Source organism: Acanthochromis polyacanthus, chromosome 15 (genome assembly GCF_021347895.1).
Source record: "Acanthochromis polyacanthus isolate Apoly-LR-REF ecotype Palm Island chromosome 15, KAUST_Apoly_ChrSc, whole genome shotgun sequence".
NCBI lineage: Eukaryota > Metazoa > Chordata > Actinopteri > Pomacentridae > Acanthochromis > Acanthochromis polyacanthus.
Window position 1 is genome coordinate 12,434,594 of NC_067127.1, and position 27,022 is coordinate 12,461,615.

The 27,022-nt window shown below is 38.1% G+C and overlaps 2 protein-coding genes across 3 annotated transcripts in view; one reads left to right on the forward strand and one right to left on the reverse strand.

Moving 5' to 3' along the window:
- Positions 1-285: 285 nt before the first annotated feature.
- mcph1 (microcephalin 1) overlaps positions 286-27,022 on the forward strand; it is a 35,383-nt gene continuing 8,646 nt past the window's right edge. Inside the window, exons 1-13 of the mRNA XM_022205313.2 lie at positions 286-375; positions 2,372-2,436; positions 2,531-2,622; positions 2,706-2,824; positions 2,960-3,044; positions 3,993-4,104; positions 4,194-4,325; positions 4,422-4,502; positions 5,544-6,674; positions 7,680-7,789; positions 11,334-11,371; positions 11,530-11,692; positions 11,792-11,869. Of these exons, the coding sequence (XP_022061005.2) occupies positions 2,403-2,436; positions 2,531-2,622; positions 2,706-2,824; positions 2,960-3,044; positions 3,993-4,104; positions 4,194-4,325; positions 4,422-4,502; positions 5,544-6,674; positions 7,680-7,789; positions 11,334-11,371; positions 11,530-11,692; positions 11,792-11,869 (2,175 nt within the window). The 5' untranslated portion in view covers positions 286-375; positions 2,372-2,402. The remainder of the gene's footprint in view (positions 376-2,371; positions 2,437-2,530; positions 2,623-2,705; positions 2,825-2,959; positions 3,045-3,992; positions 4,105-4,193; positions 4,326-4,421; positions 4,503-5,543; positions 6,675-7,679; positions 7,790-11,333; positions 11,372-11,529; positions 11,693-11,791; positions 11,870-27,022) is intronic.
- Positions 13,617-26,502, reverse strand: angpt2a (angiopoietin 2a). Of its 2 annotated transcripts, none has more exons than XM_022205314.2 (9): positions 25,954-26,502; positions 22,064-22,219; positions 20,878-20,999; positions 20,525-20,763; positions 19,378-19,505; positions 18,773-18,874; positions 17,800-17,966; positions 16,473-16,603; positions 13,617-14,915 (listed from the first exon to the last, which is right to left on the reverse strand). In XM_022205314.2, the coding sequence occupies exons 1-9, from the start codon at positions 26,221-26,223 to the stop codon at positions 14,743-14,745; spliced, it is 1,488 nt and encodes a 495-aa protein (XP_022061006.1). In that variant the 5' UTR covers positions 26,224-26,502; the 3' UTR covers positions 13,617-14,742. The 2 variants fall into 2 exon arrangements, with proteins under 2 accessions (XP_022061006.1, XP_022061007.1); XM_022205315.2 differs by having other exon boundaries at positions 19,384-19,505; positions 25,954-26,500.

A 27,022-nucleotide genomic window follows, 5' to 3' on the forward strand; every position in this document is an offset into this window, starting at 1 on the left:
CATAAATCTAAATGAATTCACGCTAAGTTTATCTTCTAAATTAATGTGTCACACTTGTAAAGACTTACACTGTCTTCTTCTGGAAGGCAGAATATAAATACCTTCTTTGTCGGTAGAGTGCAAAAATCTGAGAATAAACGACAGACTGAAACACACTTCATAGTACCCTTTATAGGGAGCCTATTATGGAGCCATTTTTTTTTCTATTATGGAGCCATGGCTACTTCTTTCATTTCGGAAGTGACGTAACGGCATATCAACCAATGATTGACTCTGTCCCAGAATGCATTGCACCACAAACTACACGCGCGAACAAAGTATGCTGAAGTGAGTTATTGGAGAAATTAGGCAATTTACATTTAAACCCGCTGACACGTAAGTACACGGCTATTGCTAAAATATACCGTGTGCTAACTCCTGTCATGTGTTTGTACTGCTGCTAGTCAGAAACACGTGTATTGTACATTTGTGAATATTACGGAAGTATCTATGTGGACGTACCAGATCACTTAAGTTAGTTAGCTTGCTAATTTAGCATCCAAACGTAACGGAAACCAGTTAAACGGTAAACTAGCGTCAACATTACCGTCATTAGCTTGTAATGTTATATATATTTGTGGATGACAGTTGATGTTTGTTGTGGTTGTTTTACAGATATAGATATTCTGCGTTACACAGCAACTAAGTCATGTCCGAATATTAGTATGCTCTTTCTTGGATCAGTAATGCACGTAGCAGATTGATTCGTTAGCCACAGTTAGCATTACTCTTTGGATTTCCGTAATTGAATATACAATTAAACTTACTAGATTTGTAATACAGGTAGAAGTCGATAGACACGGTTCCTCCCCGAGGAAAAACAAGTTTATAGAGACTGAAAATTTTCAGCAATGTAGCAGTACAAGTTTAAACATGTAGCTGCATAGTGTTAGAGCAGAGGCCTGTGCCTAAACTAGTTCAGATGTGATTAGTCAGTAAGTTATTTGGTGGTTGACAGCAATTAGATTCAGTATTTGAAGGAAATAAACCCTGCTGCACAAAGATAATGGATTGCTTATTGTTTTCCATCTTATCTGAGTAAAATTTATGCATATGAGCAATATAATACCCATATCATTTGTTTCAGCGTGTCACTGGTATTGAGAAATTAGTTGTGACAACTGTGACAAAACAACCTGAAAATATCCCACAGTGGCACCCTTGATTTTGATTCAGACAGACTTTCCAATGCAGCTTTTGAAATAATTATTTGACCATTGTTTTCTGCCTTCCTTTGCAGTTCTTGGTGGAGTCCTACTGCATTTCTTGTTAAATTTGTAATGGACAGCTGTATTGCTGATTCCAAGCTGGTTACCAAGAGGCTGTAGCCCTCTTTGTTATGCACCAAAATTGCTCTGTTCTTGTCTTATATTTCTTTACTTTTAGGCATTGTCCGAGTACAATGAATTTTAAATTGTCTGTTGTCGTTATTGATACAGCAGATATTTGAATTTCACATTTTATAAACAGAAGTTCTTGACCTAGTAATTATATCCAAAACTGTATATTTTTGCATTGCTACCCTTGATTGGGGTTTTTGTCATGGTGGACCAGGATGTGATTTCATATCTTAAACCTTGTGTTGTCCTATGGATAAAAATTGATCTGGTTTAAAGTTTGAAAATGTGGGGGGGGAAAAATTCACAGTGAAACTTCTGTTGTCCACATTTTCAACATATTGAGGAAATCTTTGAACATTTTTTGGTATAAAAAAAGAAATGCTGAAAATATTTCTTAATAACATTCACATAAAAATCAACCAAAATCCAGTGAAATTCGCTGGATTTTGATTGATTTTTATGTGAATGTTCTTAAAGAAAATATTAGAAGTTTTACTGATATATATGTAATCACTTTAGATATTTTTAGGATTTTTTGGGAAGATTTTTACTAATTTTTTGAAAATATTTACTGGAATTTTCTTGCCAAATTTGGTGGATTTTTTTTTTTAAATAAAACTTTTAAGGGAAACTTTTAAGGAATTATTGGTATTTTCTTCCTGAACATTTTGCAAATTTTCAGAAATTTGGGGATTTTTTTTTGGCTGAATTTTTTGGGCTTTTGTCAGACAAGGAAACAATATTTTTTGGTGCCCATAAATGAGGACAACAGGAGGGTTAAAGGAGTCACAGCAAGCAAAATATAATTAGTTAACCTTTATGATACAATTCAAGCAAAATTATCAGTATTGAATGCCTGTTCTGTAGACTTTCTAAAGAAAAGAATAGATGAATCTTGAAGCTGTAAAGGCTGTTAATGTTCTTAAAGGGGCCATACAGAGAAAAAGTCTGAAGATCTTCTACCTCATACAAGGTCATTATTAATTTCCTAGAAGCAGAATATTGGAGTAAAAGAAGCCAGTAATGACCACAAGCAACAACTCTACAGTTCTTAAAGGTATTGCACATCATCTTATTTTTATTGCAGTCAGTCCAGGCTGAGCTTTATGTCCAGTGGTTAAATATTTTCACTCTGTTCAATGTGTCTACAGATGTTGTTGCCTATGTTGATGTGTGGTCATCTGACAAAACGGCAAACTATGCAAAACCATTTGCTCAGCAGCTGCAGGAAATGGGAGCTCAGGTAGGACAGCATTTTCACTCCGTTGTGTTTGATATATTGATATTTGGATTCTTTGTAAGACCCAAATTACTTCTCTTTTACAGGTATCAAAAACATTCAATAAACAAGTCACACATGTAGTTTTCAATAATGGCCATCCAGCTACATGGAGGAAAGCCAAGAAAAGCGATGTACGGCTTGTCTCTGTTCTCTGGGTTGGCAGGTAAGAAAAACGCTTGAAACCCAGTGGATGTTTTACTAACTTAAGCAGCTCTATCATCCTTTTCGTCGTATTGCTGTGCAGTTTCACAAGCTTCTATTGTTGACATTTACCTTCTTTTGGTGAAATAATGCTCAGGTGTTATGACGATGGTGTACATGTGGATGAGGAGTTATATCCAGCCTTAAATGATGAAAGCAATCCAGTAATGAAGAACAAGAAAGTGAGTAGTGTCAGATACTATGAGGGCTTTTATGTGAAGGTTTGCCTCCCGTCCCCGCATTGATATCAGCTAGACCCTGATGCTTACACAGAAGGCCTCATCTTGTTTCCTCAAAGCCCACACAAATACTTCTGTAGAGGTCTTGGAGTGGGTCGCTAGTATAACAGACAAAACCTTAAACTGACCCATACCTTTCTTCCATCTGCTAGAATTACTTACATACACTTTATTGAAATCATTAGCTCTGATTGGCACCTACTCCATGTGAATTCACCCTTTGTAGAGTTTACACAACAGAGGTGTGAAGTGGTCCTGTTTTAAATGCTGACATGTTGTAAATACAAAAATGAGACTTCAAGTTTTGTAAGTTATTTTTCTAAATTTCTGAGTTTTGTTTTAAACTTTAACACTTCTGATGCAGAAAAAAACAAGAATTATGACAGTCTCATACTGAGCAGAGAAAAATAATCATGAATCCCATCCTAATTTGTGCAAAAAGTAATGCTTAGTTTTATGTCACTGCTTCATCCTTTGGTATTTTGCCCAATAGAAGCTAGTATCTAGGTTGTTTTTTTTATATAGATTTAAATGAATGCGTATGAATGAATGTATTCTGTTAATTTGTTTCTTTTCATCTAATTGGAACTTCTCTAGGGCCTCTTATGTTTTAAAGAATTCCTAGAATTGCCCTATACCCGTTTTACCATTTGCCTGAAATTTGCTTTTAATTTGTCTGAAAAATTAATGAGGTTTGGACTCTTAACCTGCAGTTCTTGATTCAGAGCTCTGATTTGTGTTTATTTTTCTTAGTGGTATACTGCATAAACTGAAGGGGAAAGCTTTTTTTCCGATGTTCAGCTTTTCCGAGCAAAATTATTTCAACCTTTAGGCATTCAAATATGTCTTTGTTTGCTTTCCATTCAACATTTCTATGTTTCATTCATGCAGCATCGTTGCATGCAGCCAAAAGATTCTCCTGAGAAGACACCCGAAAATGACAGGCGCATGAGGAAAAAATTAGACAAACTGATGAAACAATTTGCTCCGAAAGAACCCCTGGGTAAGAGGTTATCACAGTGTTGAAATCATTTATCTAAAACTACAGAGTGTACTTTGATTCTATTTTCTTTCATTTTTTTTAACACACAGTTACGGATGTGTCACCCATCATTATTGACGAGGAGAATGGAATAGTCTACAGCCCTGCACTGAAAAGGTCAGATTACATGGCACAGCGTTTGAAAGACATGAAAGACAAACGGGAAAACCTTTCACCCACAGGTATGTGCAGGCTGTATAGGCTGTCGAGCAAAGACTGAAAGCATTTCAGCACTTTCGAAACAATAACCAATTGATGAAAATGTCTCTGCCTTTCAGCTTCACAAATGATTGAATCCTGCTCCCCTGTGGGGCAAAAGCCTTCTCTTGGGAGCACACCAACGGTCTTCAAATTAATGTGTAAGAGAACTGAGTGTGGACTTCTTGTTATTTATCAGTGAACACCAGCCATAATTTGTATTTTTTATATTTTCAATGAAGACGGTGTCTTTCAGGAAAAATAAGCTCTGTTTCAGAATCCGAATCCGAATTACTTTATTCATCCCCGAAGGGAAATTCAGTTGTCAGGGTTCTTATCTGTTTAATTTTGAATTGAATAGCCTGACTGCTGATGGCAAGAAAGATTTCCTAAATCTTTCGGTCTTGCAGCGCAGGGATAGGAGCCGTCCACTGATGTTTCGTTGTTCATTGAGGCAGATGTGAAGTGGATGATCTGTTACAACATTAGTTTTGTAGAAGAATCTGCTATCTAGCCAGATTCCTAAATGTTTTTGTGAAATGCATACATGTATTTTTTGTTCTTTTTAAGTTTAGAGACTGTTTGAAATTAAACATAGAGATCTGCAGTGCTTCAAAAGCAACCTGGAATATTGGTAAAACCTGGTGTGTGGAGGAGCAGATGGTTTACGAGATGGTATCATCAGCTTAAGTAAAAACAGCAATTACAAGCCTGAACTGAAAAAATAGACGTAAGCACAAACGCCAGAGCCCACAGAGAGCTCTTTCACAATTTCACAAGATGGCATGATTTATAATATCAGAAGCCTAAAATGGATCTGTATTAACTACAGTGCAGTGTGGCTTTTTGGTAGCTTTCATTTTCTCTAAAAGCTCCTAAGAATTTTATCCTGCATATCTTCTTTTTATCTCACTTTAAGAGCAGCTCTCTTCACTAGTCTCTTATTTATTTCACCTCCACCATTGCATGCAGACTGAATGTAGCATGCAGTCTGGATGTGTGAGCTTGTGAAGGATGAGCAGCTGCCTGTGGTTTTATATAGTAGTAGAGTCAGTATGAGCCGTTCTCTTTCCAGCCAAACACAGCGAGAAATAAGACAATCAACAGACGGTGGCTGGAAAATGCATAAAACATTAGTGATTTAAAAATACTGCTTCACCTTAAAGTCTAATATTCTAATTAGTCTTCTCTCTCCAACATAGATGAACAGTCAGATGAGGATTCCAGTGCTTCTGTGGCTGAGCTTGGTTACTCACCTGACAAGGAAGAGGGGAGAACTCACCGTGATGTTAGAGACCACGACCATCTTGATCAGTCCCACAGGAAAGACCCTATGAAGCCCTGGCTCTCACCCTGTAATGATGTGCCAAAACGAATTCCTAGTGTCAAAGACTGTTCGGACTTTGAGGGTGAAGAAGGGGATAGACAAAAAAAGTCCAGAAGGAAATCAGTCAGAAAAAAGCCCAAATCTGTAGATTTTTTAGAAGTTCCCTGCCAGGACAGAAGATCTGACAACAGCAAGAATCTTCAAAGGAAAAGAAGGCAATCAGAGGCAAAATCACCGAGCCTGTCACCGAATAAATCTGTAAAGGGAAAGCAAAAAATTACAGCAACTAAATCCTTTACCGAAAATGAATCTAACATTTATACTGACACTGTGAATTCTTCTACTTCATCGATATTAGTGTTAGATGATGCTGCAGCTAAAACTGTTCCATTGCAGAAAATGGGACAGAAAACTCCTAAACGAGCCGGACAGTCTTTTTCTGCCTTGGTACAGTCTTTCTCTCTGTCTGGTGAATCTAAAAGCATTGCCTCACATTCTACTGATGGAGATGATGATGTGTTTGAGGACTTTTTCTCTCCAGCTAATCACAAACAGAAATCAAAAAGAGCTGTTTTGCCTGATCTACCTGTGGAGAGAGCCGTTCAGATACCCTTCAACTTGGACCCTGTCCCTAAGAAAAGAAAACAAAGAAGAAGTGAAAGCTTTGGATCTGAAACTAGTGATAAAAAGAAGAGGAAACTAGAAGACAGTCAGAGTGGCAAACATCTCAATCAGCAGTCTGATGCAAGCAGTGAGTCTCAAAGTCATCAACAACAGGATGTCAAAGAATCTCTGCCTGCATTGGATTGTGCTGATGAAACTCTCAGAGCTAAAAGGCGAAGACAAAGCAGTTTGGCATTTGCACGCACCACTAAATCTACAAGTGACTCTGCAAAGCAGAGAGCAGCATCGACACCAGGTCAACTAACAGTGTTAACAGAGGAGAACACAGGCTTGGAGCTGCAGAAAAACTCTGATTTTGATGTTCTTTCTCACACCTTAGAAAGTGAGTAGTAAGCATAGCAGTGTTGAAGCTGGTCCTCGTATTTTCTTAGATATCTTGATCATTATGAACTCAACAACATAAGTATCTACATTAGTGTTTGAACCATCATGTCAGTGAAAGTTTGTAACTGTAATCCCTGGGAACATGTGATTTCAAAAGGTTTGCAAAACAGTTTTCCTTTTGGGGAATGCTTGAATGTTGGATTGGTATTCGTTTGGCTCGTGTCAGTTTGAGGGTGAATTTTTATTTCTGAATGTCTCAGTAACAAGAAGAGTAAAGAAATACATGAATATTTTTGTAATTCTCTGTGTGTTTGGCTTTTAAAAGCCTAAGTTGCAATTTAGATATAATGATTCTGAGTCATACAGACACACATATATATGTTTAATAAAATGTCTCTCCCCATGTCTCTATGGGTTTCTTCTGGTTTCATGTTTCTTTCATGATTGGGAAAACATACGAAAATTAAAGATTTACTGGCCTGTATATGATTTTTTTTTGGCATCCATCACTGTGATAGCTGAAGCTTTTTCCAGGGCATGCTGAGGTCTGACTCCTAAGACCCTGAAGTAGTTTTAAAACTGGATGGAATTACAGATGGAAAATCAGCAGTGATCATTTATCAGCTGATCTTAATTCAAAATCTAAACAGTTGTGTTTAAAAACATTAAAAAAAATACTGATAAAGCAAAGCATACATTTGAAGCAGAGTATTTGAAAATTTTCTTGAAAAAAATGGGGATTAGTAATCTATGCTTTAAAAATGAATGATTCAGATTTTTAATTTTTTTTTTTCAATTAGAAATGGACAATCTGTTACTTGCATGGTTACAGCGTGGTACTACAAGTTGTGTGAAATCTTGCTGTTTTCAATTTAATTCTTCAGTTTTCTGCAGGTGTAATGGGAACAGAAATGAACACACACACACAAAGCAGCACCTGCTGTGTGATAGTCTGAGTGACGCCCCTCCACTCTTAAATTGTTTGTCTTGTTTTCAAATGTAGGAAATGAATGTAGAGTTGCAGCTGGTTTCACAGAGATCCCGTCTGAAGCTGAAGAAAATCACAATAAACAAGACAGCTCCAGTCTTCACAAAATGGTTAACAAAACAAAGGTAAGACAACATTTTTCCTCCAGTCGTGTTATTTAGTATCAATAATTGGATTTAAAAATTTTACAGTACTACATGAGAATAGGTGGCACTTTGCCTAGACTTATGGGAAAAAATTGGACTGGGATTGCAAAAACAGGATGTTCCAAGTATGGAGTCACCAACTGTAAGTTTTCTTAGTCATTCCAGACGCTGTTACCTGGAACTGAACTGCTTTACTTACAAATCCCCATGCTTTTGTATGCCCACACTTCCTTTGTTGTACTTTGGTACCTGCTGATTTGCACGTTGCTGACCGGTGTGACTCTGGAGCTAGTGTGACACATTTTCCCTGTTTTAGTAAAATTCTTACTTCCCACCAGCCAGAGTTGTGCATTGTTCATCCTTCCTACATCACAGAGATGCATAAAAGAATCCACAATGGAAAAACACATGAATTCTTCTGCAATATAGGAAGTTTAGGAAGTAAACTACACATCAGTGTGTATGAAATTCCTTTTTAAGTATTTCCTCTGTAAGGTCATTCACTTCCATAGCTGTAGGCGTTTGACGCATCTCGCTAAGACACTCAGTCTGGTCTGAGCGCTTCCTGTGTTTTGCCTCTGTGATGGTAGCCTACAACTTCCTTGCTTGTGAAATGCACCTGGGCTCTGTTTTCGTTACACTGGTAACCTCAACAAGCTGTAGCTGAAAAAAGCCTAACATGATGTCATATCCTCCAGGGATCTTTCATTGGTTAGCTTTATCATAGCACCACTGAAGGAAGGTTGTAGTTGTTCTTCTGGTTCTGTAAAGATCATGATGATGGATTAATGTCCACATTTTGTTTCAGATTAAGGCGGTACTGGTTAACGCAGTGATCCAGGATAAGTCGTTGTTTTGCAAATTTTTGAAAGTACAGTGAAGTACAGTGAGTAAACAATGATGAAAGTTGCTTCAGGGAAAGAGTGTAAACGACAACTGCAAATGCGCTGTAGCTGCTGTTGACTTAGCAATCCGAAATTCCTAAAGTTTCTTCAGATTACATGTACTGAATACTAATTATATTAAATTGATTCAGATTCATCTTGTTCTCAGTGGGAAGTGTTCGCAGTAATAAATTTAGATGGGTCCTTTGGTGATCTAGTGTTTTTACTTCATATCTCATGAGGCCTTTGTCACAAATTCACTTTATCCTCCACGCATGATTCTTACCTCTCTTTACTGTCAGATGAGACTGCAACTCACAATTATTTCCATTAAGCATTTAGTTGTTTGGTCTGTAAATGGTTGGAAAATGGTTTTAAAAAAATGTTAATCAGTGTTTCCAAAGCCCAGGAGGATGTCCTCAAATTAGTTTTTTGGCCACAAAACAAATATATTCAGTTCACTGTTGCAAAGAAGTAAATAGACAAAAAATATTCTAATTGAAGCAGCTGAAATCGGAGAATTACGGCTTTGTCTTAAAAATTACTCAAACTGCTTAAATGTCTGACGAATTGTTAAAATATTGATGATTGATTCTTTAATCAATGAACGCTCTAAACCTCAAACAGTTTTGGGGTGTTTTCTGACACATTTTTATTCATTCAAGGTTATTTTTCAGTGTATTGTAAACTCCTGCACCTCTGTGGAAACAATCCAATCCCATGGATAGAAATAGAGAGAGCTCAGAAATGTATTTTTAGCAATAAGACACAGTTTCAATTTGAATTTCTATTTTACAAAAATTGAAAAACCCTGGAATCAACATGGACAATATTTTTTAAGTGCCGATGGGTGTCACCAGTGCTGGAACATGGCATAAGTAGAATGAAATGACATTTTAGATGTTAATTACCCTGACTGTGGGACAGTTGAAAATCTGATGATTACAGTTTCTGGCTCTAAAAAGTGCCTTAACTTTGGTGATTTTCAATAATTTAGCATGTCTTTCAAACCTGACAGTAGGTTTTGGGATTTAGAGGGTTAATTGTTGCAGCTCTACTGTCAGAAAAAAAATTGACTAAAAAGAGTCTTCTTATTGTTCTGGTGGCGACGGCACTAAAATTTGAAAATCTTCACTACTTATCATTCCTCATTGTCCTTTTCATTACAGTCAAACACTTAAAAAATTCTATGAAACACTTGAAAAAATGGTGTCTTCTGCTTGTTCTCATTGCCTTATATATGGTGCTGATTGTAGTGATCAATAGTTATTCTGCATTTTCACTCCCGTCGTTGCTATTTGTGATTCCCTCTCATGGCAGATCCGTTGGTTCTCAAGTTTTGCAGAAACTCGGAACCCTCGTCTCTCTTCAATTGTCTTAATAGTGCCGTGTTCACTGTGCGCTGAACGGTAGCTATCAAGGAGGCCTAGTCATACAGTGAAGAATTTCCTTCATTTGTGCTGGAAGTGTTTGTGCTCAGTGGCTGTGCTGCAGTTCACACCAGCTCTTTGTCACAGGCTCATTATGTGCAGCTCATTCTTCAGTGCCTGATTCTTGTGCTGCTGCCAGAACATGTCCACCGCATAAGATAAGCCAAAGTCCCTAGTGAGGAACCTTCACTGTGGCTGCCCGTATTTTGAGTTGCTTGATTTCCATTCGTCTTTTTTGAATTGTGCAGTGTCAACAGATGATAACCTTGTTGTGGTTCATTAAAGAATTAGAATGTCAAAACATGTTCACTTGATGGAGGAATAGCAGTAATGCAGAGAGATAACCACTTCAGTGACTTCCCAACTTGCCTTGTCAGTGATAATGTGATGTTCGATTGTCGTGCGTACGGCTTGCAGACTGTTTTTGGCACCGATGTGCTCAGCAGGCCTTAACCCCTGACTTCCAGCTGGGAGACCAGATATCAGAGTGTGGCAGGAAAGAGCCTGGTGATCCTGTCTGTAGCTGTTGCTCTCAGGTGTTTGTGCTGATGATCAGTTGCTGGACTGAGGCCAAAGTCCGTGGCTGGATGGACCACAGCCATCAGGTTACAAATTTACAGTTCAGTCTTGGTGGGTCTGAATGTGATTGTCTCTACTCATGATCGTGGTGTTTTTCACCACTATGCAACTTATATATATATATATATATATACAGCCAGGTTATTGAAAGTGTGCAGTCTCTGAATAATGACTCTTTCATTCAAAACATCAGATCACAATGCATTCATCCCAAGAAGCATAAAAAGCATTCAGTATCCAAGTGTTTTTTATGCCGTATTAGTTTATTCTGTTTTTTTTTTGGCTACTTCAAGTGTAGATGTGTGAAATTCACAAATTTTTCTATTTCTGTGCTTTCTAGTCGTTTCCAAGAAACAATTAGAGCCAAATATGTGTTTTGATCAACACTATACAGTTGGTCCGCTTGTATTTGATTGCCAAATATGTGACTGTTGTCACCCAGTACAGTTTATTGTTCCTATAACAAGCTGCAAGGCTTAGAAGTGCTCCAGGGAAAATGTAATAGGTGTGAAAACCTTGAACACAGACACTGATAGTAGCTGAGCTGTCCATGAACTTTTATGCGAGCAGAAAATTGTTTGAAAGTGCTTCATTCTACTCATAAGTTTTATGTTTTTATCTTTGTTTCAGACTATGAGAACGCTGGTCATGACAAGCATGCCCACAGAGTAAGTGCTGCTTGCTTCACTGTTTGTCTTCAGATAAACACTTTTCATAAACTCCTAATTTTAATGCACTGATTGGCAATTTAGTAAAATATAAAAACATATTTTGACTTGTTTAATCATGTGTGTTGGATGTTTTCTGCACTGTTCCCCTCTTGTAGGAAGCAGCACACAGTCACTCAGGTGGTAAAAGCACTGGGTGGTTTTTCAATCGTGGACAGAGTTTGTGAGAGCACCACTCATGTGGTGTCTGGGGGACACAGACGGACTCTCAATATTCTGTTGGGCATAGCTCGTGGCTGCTGGATCCTTTCCTTTGAATGGGTATTTAGGCTGTAAATGTTTAGCAGCTGTTACATGATAACATTTAAAACTGATGCTGAAGTGATATTTCTAACTTGTCATTTTGTTTCCCTTGAGCAGATTCTGTGGAGTTTGGAGCAAAGGCAATGGATTCCAGAGGAACCTTATGAACTTTCAGACCAGTTTCCTGCAGCACAGGTAAGTGCCAGTACTCGTAAAGTAGCTGTAAACCTCATTATGTTCATTGTAAATCTTAATATGTTTTCCAGTAATCCAGGTTGTCACATATACCACCATGATTTTAATGGACTTATCCTTTGTAAGTGAAACTTGTTCCTTTCATGATGCTCATTCCTCAGTTTTTCTTTATTTAACTCAGTAAAAGTTTTCTTGAAATTAAAAATGTCTGGCCAATACTGCTTAGCACTAAATCATCAGGAAATGTTCATCTGTTTGCTTATAAATTAAATTGTGAAAGATACAAAAGAAATGTTGAGGCTTGTAAATTTAATTTAAACATTTTTTGTGTTGTTTGTTTTTCCATTAGCTTCCTTTCTAATCCTTGAAAAATTGCCAAATTCAAGTTAATTTTTTACTGCCAGTTTTGTCCTATATTGAAAAATGTTTACCACTGAAACTTTTCACTTTGCGTATTGATACAAAAAACTCTTAATCATTAAATTCATTGTATAAATCTTCATGATCTAAATAATTTTATTAATATAGATATTTTCCCACATAAATAATCTGTCACTCAAACTAATAAAGTATTGAAAAAACAAAGCCAAGGAAGTTGGACGGAAACCTGTTAGTTTTTATAGCCAGTCATCCATTTACAGCCTGCTTGTATTTCCTGAAGCATCTTGTGTGAAATGTGGATGTTGCCTCTTCCTGAGATTGTCATTCATGAATCTGTCTCCTCTCCTGCCACTGCAAGGAAGACATGCAGTCCCCATGTAGACAAATGTCAGCACATTTCCTTTTGGAGTTGCATAATGACTTTTGTTGTGACTGACAGAATCGTTTTTTGTCCCCACGGCTTTTTATCATTTCTTTTCTCCTCATTGACGTGTCCAGCATTTAAAAAACCACGCGCTTCCCTCTTTTACTTATGTGCTCTGTGCAGCATGATGTTGCCTTGAGCCGTAAGGTTTATTCACACCTGTTCCATATCTTGTTATATAAAATGAAGTGTTCAGTTCATATGTATGACCTCTACTGTCTACTGAGATTAGAAGACTAAACCCCCCATGTTATGAGAGGTCAGTATGTGAAGTAGTTTTGCCATTTTAGTTTCACTATACCTTAAATCTCTGCATTCAGCAATGAAAGCCCTTCTCCAGTCACTGGTTAAACCTCTAAATATTCATCTCTGTGTCTCGAAGTACCATATTTAAGAATTATTTTCCCACTAAAATGATCCCTTCCTGCCTGTAAATTACTTGAATGCAAGTCTACACCTTTGCTTTCATTAGAATATGTTCCTCTAAGAAGTCTCTTTCTCTATGCGCCACTGCACCGTAGAACTGCTCGACTACAGTCGTGCACGTTCAAACAAGAAACCAATTCTGAGGAAGAATATTGATACAAGCTACCAGGGTTTGTTTGAGTTGTTATAAAACCACCTGAAGTCTGAACCCATTTTTCTGAGACTATCATCTGTACACTGCAGTTTCAATGCGGAAATTGCTGAACCGTGCCATGAACTGCCTGCTTTTATCATTATGTGAATTCTAAAATATGTAAAACACCATTTGATTATGTTAATGCAAAAAAAAAGATTTCTCCAGAATTTACTATTTGACAACAAATCAACATAAATTTACTTACAAATTTTGCGAAAGAAAATTGTATCCATTTTATCTACCACGAGGTGAACCTGCATCACTTTTCTATGGATTTAAATGAGAAAGTATCATTTTAAAAGCAACAACGAAAACACAAATTTGGAGCATTTTGAATTTATTATGCATTTTCTACTCGATGAAGCTACACAAAAGGATGTGAAAAATGCAGAACACATAGCGGTGTGTGCATCCACCAGGCGGTTTGTTCTTGTACTCTTGCCTTAAGAGGTTGGTTAAGGAATCACCGACCACAAAGCTGTCTTCAGTTCTCTGCTTTGTGGTCAGTGTTTAATATTCAACTTCATGTATAGAACAGCTAGTAGAACATTACAGCCAGACGCTGCTTTAGCCAGTGGTGGCTGGTAAGAAACTCAGCTTCCTCATATGCCTAATTTTTTCATGAAATTTAAATGTTGTAACTTGGAAAAAAAAAAAAACATAAATTAAAAAAAAATACTTCCCCAAAGATTGCCAAAAGGTCATCATCACTTGTTAAAATGTAGAAGGGTACTAAGGAATTATGTTAAAATAATGCTTCTTAGTTCGTTTGCAATGAAGTCATTAGCTAGCTAGAAAATAGCAGTCAAGATCTGTAGCAGATCTCCTTCATATATAATAAAGTTAAATATCAATCTTAAAATCTACATATAAATTAAAGAAACAAATGTACATACATTCTCTGGAGTAAAACAGTGTTATCGTAAGAGAAACATTTTCTGTGGCATTGTTAGCATTTACATTGTAGGCATTTAACATATATTTTTTTCTACAACACATAGCAGTCACTTTGAGCCAGTTGTTTATCTGCATCTTGTACCATAGTCTCTTATGTACAATGACATCGGCAGCTATCATTAAAGTTACATGGGTGCTTAAACTATATTAATATTATACAAGAACTTAAATTAATGTCACATTTTAGTCTCCTGTCTGGTTAGCTAGCTGTTCCCCTACTTAATGCGTTTACTATACCTATAATTACCTAAACATACCACAGTCATGAGTATTTTCAGTATAAACATTTGACAGTGTCGCTTTGACCGTCCATATTTGACAATAACCCATCTGATTCAAATTATTAAAAACATAAACATGGACAAATATATCTAAAAATATTACAATGAAGTGCTTTAGCTCCCTTGAGAAGTTATCTTTTTGGTTTTGCTGTTTGTTGCTGTTTGTCAGGCAGAATTTCCTTCCACTTTGTTTAATCAGTGTGACAGTTCAAAGGGAACCCGAGAAGTCTGCCGGTCTCATCATTATTGTGGTGGACTTCAGTGAATAGCCCGAGCCCTTCCAGTAGTACCATTTGATTCCATTGAAGCGGTTGGAGTTTTGCCCTTGTTGGTAATACATCCCATTCAAATTGGATGGACCGCAGGCATCAAACCACCAGCCTAAAACATCAAAACATTGTTAGTTTAAATGTAATGCTGTCAAAGAGAATATACAGTTAAAAAAACAAACAAACAAACAAACAATCGTGTGATTGCTATCTTTTTCTGTAGTGTTATGAGGGATTGCTGGGCCTAAAACATTGTCTCTCCTCTCTTGGCTGCTATGTCTGTGGCCCATGTGTGGAATTTTTGTATGACCACAGGCAGGGATCCATAATAAAATAACATATTACATGGTTTCATGCTCCTGTTTGAGTGAAACCATCTTTGCACAATTTTTTAATACATATAAAATAAGGTTCTGTCCATTTATATGCATTACAAATGCTGTATTTTTGAAAGCAGAAGGCTGTGAATCAGAGCAAAAAGTACAACTATCTAATTTGGCTCCCAAAGAGTTACCATTTTATTAATGAATAGCCCTCTGTACAGTTTATTATTGAAGCCATATGAGAGAGAAATTGATTCAGCTCATTGATTACAGAGTTGAAGAGAGTGCCCCATCAATTTAACTGCTCTATTATCTTATTGTCAAAATCATGGAAGAATGGGATCTGAACTGATGCAGCAGAACCAAATATAACATCTTTTTCTTCCACGTGTTCTTCTTTCTTGTCAAAATCCACACTGCAGATCGATCAAAGACCTGCTTGTGTTCTGCCAGTAATGCTCACTGTAGCAGTAAATTGCTAACATGATGCAGAAACGAGAAGCATGATACAGAGTTCTACACGCAATTTTTTTCCCCCCATTTTCAGACTTGTTCCTTTATGTTTTTTGTTTTTATTTTTTTAGCTGCAACTGATTTTGTCTCTACGAGATTTCCCAAAGCTCTTTATGGAGCCACAACTAGCTTTGTATGACTTGTTTCTTCACATGATCATCAGGTCTCCCCAGCATTTCCAAAGCAGAGCTCCCCTTAAAAGCTCTAGTTTGTGGTTGAATTGTTTTGAGAGGTGTGTCCTTCTTTTGCATACAGAAAGATTACACTCATTCATTTTTTGTTTATTCAAAATGAGCAATTTCAGATTCACAATGACACATCCTGCTTTAGTCTTTTTCTGGCCCGCTGCCATTCAGTCACGACTGTGTGTAATGCGCCTATGGAGTCCCCTTTGAGAGACCCCTCATGGGAAAAAAGGGATAGGGTTAAGATTTTCATGCTTTCATGGTCACTTGGCAGACCCAAATACAGAAGGAGACAAACTTCTGGCAGCAGAGTCACTTTCAGGGGAATGGAGGAGGACCTTTTAGCTACAAGAGGAGAGGGGGAAAGCTCTGTTCCCAGGCTATTAATGTCAGCCATTGTAGGAGCTGAATTCCCAAATGGGTTGATCAGTGATTAAGTCTGAGCTAATTGTGCTCTTTGACATGGCCACAAAAGTACGGCAGCCCTTAAGATGCCCTTGAAGATTTTTGGGGCGAGTTCCAAGATTGGCGTGGGTGGGAATTTGTTCCGCAACAAGTGTCCATCACAAATTAATACGATTAGTGAAATTTCCTGACGAGCGGAAATATTAGAAAAACAAATCTTATTTACAAAAACATGTTTCTTACCGCCTGTTGTCAGTTGTGAACATTTGCAAACACATTTGTCGTTGTCTGCATCCTTTGTACTGAAATCACTTCCTGGCTGCCCAATGCTGCTTATTTTGCCTGCTGTTCCACTGTAGCCTTTAAGGTGTATCCTGTAAAATGGAAAAGGAAAAATGAAGGAAGAGGAGGAGGAAGTCCGTGACTGCTGTTCCTCAAAAGGCATTGCTCACTTAAACAGTTCTTTGGCCGTAGCTTTTGGGTTTTGTCACGAGGATAAAACTGAGATATTTCCATTAGTTTTGCGTGCTTATTTACTTCATTTTTGTTCATTTCTAGTGGAGTACCTCGGTGATTACATATTCGGTTGTGCTATTTTATTTTATGCCACATCATTTGTATAATTGTATTTGTGCATTTTCTTTTCGGTTGGATGGTCCTACTGAACCAACAGACCAAATTAGTCATAGTTAAGTAGACTGAAGACCTAAAAAGAACTGTGGTAAATTGGGGCATTTCAATGTCTGTTTGTCAAATTCAAAGGAAGTATCCATTCCAGTCCTGAAATCGGCTTAGGTTAGAAAATACATCAGAAGGTTGTGTTGTTGCCAGGAATTGCAGAGTGAATACCAAGACATTTTATGTATTTCCTATTTTTCAAATACTGACCCGCTTTATTACATTTTCTTTGGGCTGGTGCCAGTGCATCAGTATCAGGAAGCATCTACATCAAGAACCTCCATTCAGGGGAATTTCTATAATGTGTCTTGCTTTTAAGTAGGAGCCGCTGGTCAGCGTCTATGATCAAGAGAAAATGTTTTCAAAGTAATTCTTCTAGAGATAAATGACTTGACCCGGGGACATTCTGTGTGTCTGTCAGAGGATTGTGAAATTAAACGTTTTGCGTGCTACTGCTCCGAGTTAACAGCTGCAGAAAATTCAGTGGAAAATCACCACAATCACTGTCAGTGTGGCCGTTAATGTGGTCTCATCTTCGCTGTCAGGGAAGCAATTGTGGAGGATTTGCTCGATAATCAGACTGAATTGCAGATCTGTGTGTGTCTCCTGGGTGGTAGAAAATGCTGTATGATAAAATAATAGTCAGCCTTGTGTTCATTTAGCTTCAGAAAGAGGTTCATGCATGAAAAAAGATTGCCACACCTCTCTGCTTTTATTTGTTCAAGGTCAGTTGAGGCAAGTTGCTTCAGAATATTAACACAGTTGTTAGTTTGATTGTAATAGTTGAACAGGTCTGCACATTTTTTTTCAAGCAACGATATTCAGTACTTGACACTTAATATTATTAGAAATATTTTAGCAATAAATCTCGAAGGATATTTGTACAACTTACTTGTAATTTTGCGCTTCACCGTCAAGAGAAAACTGATCGTATTGTGAGAATCCAGAGTTTCCTTCCCAGTCACTCAGCTGGATCCTTAGTTTGTAGGACTGTTGATTTGTCAGTCTGGAGACAAATTCATTTCCTAACCAGAATTCACCTGAAGGTTCTCCAAACCCCTGAAAAAGACCCAGAAAAAATGTAATTACACCTTGTGGAACCACTGCAGCAGAACAAGAGTGATTGCTTTTTCCAGTAACAAAAAGAACATACCAACGGAGGACCACAGAGTACTGCACATTTCTTGGCTGTTACAATAAAATTTATTCCCAGGAAGTGAATATTTCATGAGGATTCACAGAGTAATGCCAGCAATCAAACAAACAGTCTCAACTATTCGCAGTCACAATGAAATGTTGATGAATAAAAATGCAAATTTTATCCGAGCTTGCGCTGTGATAGGAAATTACACGAATGCTGTCCTTCGTAATGACTGTTTGCAGGGACCTGAGATTGAGCTCTGAGTTTATTTTTTATCATGGTTTTGACCTATTTATATCCCTCTTGACACTGGCGCTATTTTCAGGAATCCTTTGGATCATTTTACGATGTCATTTTATAGACATGGCTTCAGATGCACGGACAGAAATAATAAATGTGCTGTGATTGATTCGTTACTTCAGTGAAGGCACATAGCTAAAATTCTTGTGGTTTTAAAATGTTCGGGGGCACGGCTGACTTTATGTTCGTGAACAACAGATTGTGACTGCTTAAGATCTCTTTGTTAGTGGTCGCAGTGTGTCCCTCCTTTGGATTGCATTAAGAAATTGCCTCTGATCTGAGTGACACTGCAGAATCCCTAAAACTCTTCAAACACAGTCAGTGGCCCAAACCAAGTCTGGCCCCAGCTATCTGCATTTGGAATGAAAACTGTAGCCTAGTGAGTATTTTTTAAAGGGAAGAATTTCTCCTTGATAGCTTTTACCTTTTTGTACTCTTGCCACGTACGGTGAAAGTCAACACGGCCATCAAAACGTTTTTGTAGTACTGTCCAGCCTCCTCCCTCTGTCTCCATGTCACAGAAAGCCTTCAAGTACAAGTAAAAAGGAGTTGCCATGTTTTATAATTAGAAAATAATGCTCTGCAAATAATCCATGCTCATTTGACAGTATTGTCCAATTAAAACAGCTGTTATGCTGCAAAGAAAGGATTCAGAAATAAAGACCAAGTCCTTGAAAAGTATCTAAGGAGATCACAGATTTTGCTCAAGCATGCACATCGTTAACAGACGTCTGAGAACATTTTAATTTGACTGCTCCGCCCTCAAACACAATGCTTTATACTGAACTCTTCATCCAGAAGCGTGCAGTGTTTTATTTGCAAGGTTGTGTAAGTGAGGGTAGATCATTGCATGTCTGTGTGCATGTACACGTGCACTGTCATGGCATTATTTAGATGTGTGCTTACAGACGCATAAAGAGTGGTTCATACTGATCTAGTAAAACAAGGCTTTTTATTTAGCACCAGGTTGTTGGTGACCATCCACTTACAGCAAGTCTAGTTAGATACAGTCAAAGAAGTGTACGTTACCTTTACCTCTATTGTAGTGTTGGGTAATGTCAGAGTGTAGACGCCACTCTGGGTGTTTCCTGACTTATAGACAGCAGCACAGTCCATGAAAGTAGTAGGAGTGTCCTGCATCATGGCGGTTTTGGTCTCTGTGGAAGAAATCAACCTCATTAATGTTATAGCACACAGTTGTACAGCATTTAGGTGTCCTCCTTTTGCCATTTCACATGTCTGATTCTTTTGTTTAGTGCCAATGTGGGTCATTTCTGTGAGGCTGGTCCCTGTACATCCCAGTATGCCAGCTCCAGCATACACTGTGGTTCCAAAATACTGAACTGAACAGTGCTGGTTTTGTACTGTAATCCCAGATATCTGAGTATCGGCAGAGAAATAGTCCAAGCAGAGGAAATGTTGGGAGACTAAAAGGATGCTGCTCATTCTTTGCTTTAGGGTTTGCCAAACTAGCAGTTAGGCAGGTGTCATGCAAATGTATTACACGATGACATAGATATTTTACTTAAGAAAAGGCTTTTTTTTTAGATAAGATATTTCAACAGTTATGGAGGATGTTTTCTATATGAGAAAATGGCTTCCTTTGGTGTGAGCTCTGTACTTTGTAAGTTTGCAAAACTTTTACTTGCACAAAAAGAACTGGAACTCACAAAAGAAAAAGGAAAAACCCAGAAAGCATAATATGAGCTCTTTAAATACTGGAAACAGTTGGACATAACGAGCACAGGTCTGTCCAAAAGTAAACCAATCCACCTACCAGGAAGCGAAGAGACTCAGGGGAGCCGTTTGTACTTGTTTCCAGTCGTTTTATTAAACAAAACTAACCAGCTGCTGGATGTAGCTTCGTTTTTAACAGACTGATATGTCTCTCCGCCAGATAGTGATTAAGCCTATTGGCCAAAATGTCCGACTATTCTTTTAAATTGTCTTCCCTTTTGCGAGAATTGAGTGGCTACAGCTGTGTGGAATGAAGGTCGGAGCAGTGCTTGTGCTGGCAGCTGTGTTATTATGATACTTGTATATGTTTATATATACCGTATATATATATATATATATATGTGTGTGTGTGTCTATGTGAGTAAGACTCTATACCTCGTCTCCCTTTATGGGTAACTATAGGGTCAAGAAGTTGCGTTGACATGAAGGGTTGACTCACCTCGAGCAGAGCCGGCCGAGATGGTGTAAATGAGGTTGTTCACAGTGTCCAGTAGCTCCTGTTGCTGATGCTGCAGGACGGTGTTGTTGGAGGAGACTTTGAGCAGCTGCTGCTCCAGCTCACCTATAATGGCTGTCTGCCTCAGTATCAGAGTCTGGAGCTGCTCCTTTTCATCTCGAAGCATCTTCAGCTCCACCTGCCTCTGCTCCTCCATCTCCTCCACTTTCTTTTCCAGAAAACTGAGGAGAAACAGGCAAGTCATGCAGTGAGCTGTGTCTTTGCTTAGTCCAACACTGCAGTGTTAGTGGCCATGAAAATATCTGTCTTTTTCCCATGTGATTTGGTGCCCTCACCTGTTTTTATCATTCAGTTTGTTGATTTCATTTGTTTGGACAATTAGTTGTTTTTCAAGCTTGTTGGTCGACAAGGAATTTTCAAGAAGCTGACGCTCAAGTCGAGTTGTGTGATGAATGACCTAAAAACAAGACAACAAGGTGAAGCAGTTCATTCATTCAGACTGGGTGCCACATGTCCTGTGACGATTTGTCCATCCCCCAACCAGTCATCCAGCACACTTCTAAATGCTTCAGATTATTGTATATATGCTTCCTAATATCTTTATGTCAATGGTTTACATTTACCCTCGGGAACAGTACTGGAAATAGGATGTGTCCTAATGAATCTACTGTGGATAGAGTATTTTAAATGGAATTTATGCAGCTGTGTCAAAGAGTCTCCTATTTTGCATCTTTACATTTTGTGTAGTAAATTTTAACATTTCAGAAAATATTCAGAAAGAACATGTACCTTATAAGGAGATATATCCAGAGCTGTAAATATTTAATAATATTCCTGAATGTCATATCAGTCTGAAGTATTTGTACCAGGTCAACAGCCGGTTTGGACATCAGGCTTTGTATTCCACTAGCTTATCAGTTTCAGCACAAGCCCAGTTTGCACCTCCAGTGAACAAACAACCATTTGCAAAACGGAAAATCATGACAGGAAAGAGTAGCCATATTCCAATGCAGCAGACGTACCTGAACAAGGACAAACTTTGGAAATCCATGTATTTTCACAGAGCGACGTATTGAACCTAGCTCTGGGGTTGGGGACCTTGCCACTAATTTCCCAGTTTGGAGGAACTGAACTCAGCAAAAAGCAGGTTGTTTACATGGATCCTAGCTATGTGTCTCCAATGGAGCTGTTGATGTCTTTGAACAGACGGATGTCTGATTGTGACAAACTGATAGACCCTTTCTCTGGGAATACGAGTGTGCTAATAACAGGAAATGCTGTACAGTTGGCTCACATAAGGTCATTGACGTGTAGCCACAATAATAAACTGACGCCGTCATGCCTGTTTTTCCCTCTGCTTATTTTTTTTAACAGTCCAAAGCAACAATATTTTTTTTTATAGTGTATCACAGAACACGGCTCAGCATGAATCTTTAAATGCAAAGAACAGGAAGCTTGGACTGTGGTGCTTTTTTCCACATTATTTCTAACCATGAGTAAAAGACAAATATACAGCCTCACCTGTGCCTCAACATTTGTGAGTTTCCTTGTTTGCTCGGCAGTTTGACTCAGCAGGTTTGTTCCAATTTCAATCATCGTAGCTGTGTGGTTGTGCACAGCAGTCTGCTGGATTTGAACCATGTCGTGCTTCATGCTGTCCTGTATGTAGTTCTCCAGCTGAAACACGAAAGAATGAAAATTAGATTGAGAGAGTTTTTAGGATGTAATGATTTCTATCATTAGCCAGAGCTTTTGTTGTACATGCACAACCTAGTGTTAGATTATACACAGAGGTTCACAGATTGACAGCTGGTTTCAGCTACTGTAATGTGGGACACAAAGCAGCTCTGTTTCCCATTTTTAGTGGATAAGACAGAACTCACACGAGCAGCTAACATTCATGAGTCAAGAACATCGCAGTAAAAATTTTATGTTTTACTGTTCTATTGTGTTTTGCTTCCTCCTTCTGCACCGAATAGTTCACTGTTCTCAGGTTTGTGTGACATCCACATCAAGTATAGACACACATCTTCCCAAAATATCCTTGCAGTGATGATGTTATAATAACCATCTTGGATTGTGTTTATAAGTTTAATTTAGGTGATTTGCATGTTTTGGAAATAAAATGATGCTACTGTACCACGGTGAAAAGATGCAGCACCTCTCTAAGGAGAGCCATGTGGAAATGTCTCTTTCATTTTATGCAGTCTAATATTTCAAAGCCTCCTTGAAGTCAGGAATGAAAGTAATTTACAAGGGCTTGTTAATTCTGGAGGTGGAATAAAGAAACATCTCCTCACTAATGCAGTATTAGAATACATTTTAAAAGTGTCATTTAGAACATTTAGAATTCTGATGTCATTTTGCCCACATCAAACCTCTTTATCATCTTTACAAGATTTGTTCTTATCTACCTTTCCGTATCGCCGGATTTAGACGAGGACTAATCATTAAGTTATTTCCTGCATGGTGTTCCTGAGTGGCAATCAGGTCGCACGACTCGTAAACAGGATGGAAGTGTTGAGTGAGGAGTTACATCCTTCATGACAGTCTGACTTGTGTGCAACTGTAAACCACTGTTAGTGTAATATCTTTGTCATCCACACTAAGTTTGCATAATCACTTTTATTATTCCCTCATCGGTCCGTAATGCAGCCACAGACAGATGTTTTTATTGTTTTGGGTTTTTTTTTTATTATAATTGCAGCCAACAGATGCAATTAGCACTGATTTTGTTTGTCTTCCTCTTTTGGTGTCCACTTTGTTTGTGTTCTTGGATACACACGGATGTGTGGACGATTGTCGTTGTAGTCTTTGGCAGGATGTCCCACTGACAGTAAATGATCTAATCAGTTGTTTACTCTCTGTCCCTCAAAGGCGTCAGCAAGGAATGACTTTGTTCCTCTTTCACATGAGCCGCGACAATTTTTTTTTAATCGGCTGTCATCAGCTGGTGCTGCATAAATAATACTCTCAGAAATTAAGTGATTATACTCTGATGATTTTAAATAAATAAATCACGTGAAGTTTTTCAGTCTTAATGCAAAGGGCAATCTCATTCTTCTCAATTAGGTGACAGTTGATTCTTTTCTGAAGCTATTTAGTCTCTAAACTTTTCCATCCATCCACTGACTAGGTCATACATCAGTCCACCTGAGTGATTAATTTCTGTTATTATGTAAAGTTAAATGTGCCACCCACTCATACATAAATCACTCAGTCTATTAATTGTCACTTCCGGCTCATTCCTCTTCAGGGACAAATGCAACTGAAAGCTTTGACAACATGGAGTGAATAGATTTTACCCTACTGAACTGTTAAAGTGCCTCTCAAGTAATTTATTAAACCCCAACAAACTCATCTCCAGCCATCAGATTTACATATTTAGGTGCTTTTTCCATGTAAATGATCATTTCCTGCATTAAAATGGCTTAAATGTATGAGCTGATCTGTGAAGTGCCTGCGTCTTTTTCCAACCACATTTCCCCATTTGCTGCAGCTTATGACTCTGCTCAAACACTGTAAAACTACTCTAAGTGCTTTTACAGAGGAAAGTTATATTATTTGAGTAATTCAGCCATGCATGTACGAACCAAAAAAACAATTCTAAAGATGAACAAGGACATGGAAAGCCCCAACCTGCAAGTAGGCTGGATTGATTCAAAGCAGAAATGCTCAATTATGCTGTTGATCGATTATTTCGGTTGTGAAGTTTCCATCATATAAAAATCACCATAATGACATTAACTTGATTTTAACTGGAAGGAATCTTTAATAAAAGCTAAAAATATGGTTTCAACACTCCCATATAAGAATTAATATGTTAATATTAATACTAAGGTTACAGCTGCAGCAGCAGACCAACCTGTCTTAATATTTTCACTGGTCATCTGTGGTAGAAATGTGAGTTTCCTAATATATTTGTAATGACACAAGTCTTTGGAGACCTTAGTTCTCTACCGCACTTGTTGCTGTGAATCTTTGGGTCCAAAAGTTTTTGCGTCCAAAAGATTTTGGCCTAATACTTCTCCTCTATTAGAGCAGACTTTGAGTAAAGTATAATGTTTCAATACAATTACTGTAAAAATCCGTATTTTACTTGGCCTCTAACTGATTGTCTAATATAATGTACAGGAATATGTTAAGTAAAGCAATAATTAAGAAAATGCCAGCACCTGCACAAGGTTGGTTTTTTTGGACGTGCATGCTTTATTCTTTCACACATAATGTTAACAATCCTTTTTCACACTTTAGCTGTGATTTTTTTGTCCTATTGGGAGAATTCACATCAGAAGTAGATATGAGAGTCTCCCTTTATATACAAAAGCTGATGTGAAGCAGATAAAGTATGCTGATACAAGTACAGCTAAGTCTTTAGTGACACATCAATCAGCAGTCTTCTGTGTATATAGCAAATACGTGACCTTGCAGTATGTTAGATGTTCTGTTGGACTTTGTAAAATGCTCAGTTGTATTGCGAACAGGCTTTGATCGTTAAGGCAGCACTTGAGTTTTGCCTTTGTGAGCAAAGCGCTGTCTGACATCTCCTGTGAAACGGACCAGAACTTGTTTTATGCTACGAGACAGGCATCGTGTGTTCAAGCTGTGAGATGTTTTTGTCTTGTCTCTCCTCATCTTGTTTAGTTGTGATCATTAATCACACTTTGAGAAGGGTTGAGGAGAGGGGATAAGAAAAGAAGCAGTTCCCTTCTTTCACTTGGACAAGTAACGGCTCAGCAAACAAAAAGGAAAGCATGCATCCCGCGTGTGGACACCTGTGTTGAGTCTTTGTCAATCATCAAACCCAGTATGTCCCTTTCCACTGAATAGAAGTGTCTTAGAAACCACGAGCACACTTTTGTGTTTGTTTCCAACTTGTGCAAATCAAAATAAAGTCTTAATCTGATTTTAGATTTGTTAAAGCTCTGATAGAAGTTTACAGTTTTACAAAATTTTTCTTGTTATATATCCCTTTGCCCGTTAAAACTGATTCTGCGTCTTTGTTCAGTGAACAGTTTAATTACTATTTTGTGGAATTAGTCAAACCTATGGGCTAATATGGGCTCTGAATTACTTGTCTGTCACCTGAAATGGGCACATTTATGTGAAACTTTCTCATGAATTTAAGGGAAATCTGGCAAAATTAACAATTTGTTCAAGTTGCTTGTACAATGCTGAGTAGTTCTTGGGTCTTCTTTAAAATTCAATGCTCCTTGGCACTAAAAATTGGAGTGGAAGTAAGAATCTCTGATCTGTTAGCTCTGTGGATGCTCTTATCACATTTGGTCTTCTCATACATCACTGAAGGCTTTTTTTGGATACCTACATAGACTTTTTCCATCACTGTCAAATCACTGCAATCAAAACAGTCACTGGTATTATGGGATATCATGGGTGTGACACAACTTTACCTTGAGCAGCCACTGTGTGTTGTTCTCCATGCTGATCTCCAGTTGTTCCAGCCTCTGAACTGACTCGTTGTTGTCCGTGGGTCCATCCTTTTGAACCGGATAGTTGTAGTTGTTGCTCTGGGTTTGGCAGTTTTCTTGCTCAGGCAGCAGAAAAGTGTAGCTGCAAGGGCCGTTCTGGATCTGATATTGTCTCTTACTAACGGCACTGTATCCTGTTCCCAGACCAAGGCAGAAGCTTAAAACTAACAAGTCCACATTCAACATCTTCATCGTGGAGCTTTTTACCTAAAAAATGCGAGCACAATTCAATCCCTTTGGACTTTTAGAGTTCCTGTAATCTTCTCTCTATAATTGGATGTCTTTCCCCAGCAGCATCCAAGTGTAAACGGTTCTCTTGAGGTTCTGCAGATCCCTTTTATTACCTCTCAGTGGTAGGAGGGGAAAAAGCCATCAGGAATTAGAGGTAGTGTGTCCTTAGGTTGCTGGTGCCAGACTGCATGTGCTCGCCTTTCATCAAGCCCCCCGACCACTTGCTAAAGTGGTTTAAACTCGCTAACTGTGAGTTTAAACCACTCCCCCACTTGCTGTGACCAGTCACTGTGAAGAGCAGTGAAGTGGAGATTCCTTTCAGTACACACTCACTACACAACACACAAGAGCAGATGCACACACTACACATCTTTCACTATATCCTCTACAATACCCGCATGTTTTGTTTTTTTTCTGTTCCAGCTACTCAGGATGCAGCTGTCCACCTTCAGCGCACTCTTTGATAGTAGCAGTGTCCATCCCATTCATTGAAAAAGATTTCCCGGCCTGCTAACAAACACACAAGCATCTTGAGTGGAGGATTCAAAGGGAAAAAAACACCTCCATTTAAACTATATTAATATTTATTTCCTGTTTTGTTCTTTTAAGAAGCTACTAAACTACAGATATGGTTTTTATTCGGCTTTTTAGTTTGTTTCGTAGGTTCATAATGTCAGAAAACAATGCCAAATTCCCAGCTCTTCTTTTTGATCTCAGGGTCCATAAATTCTTAAATTATCTGCTTTTGGTACAAACTAAA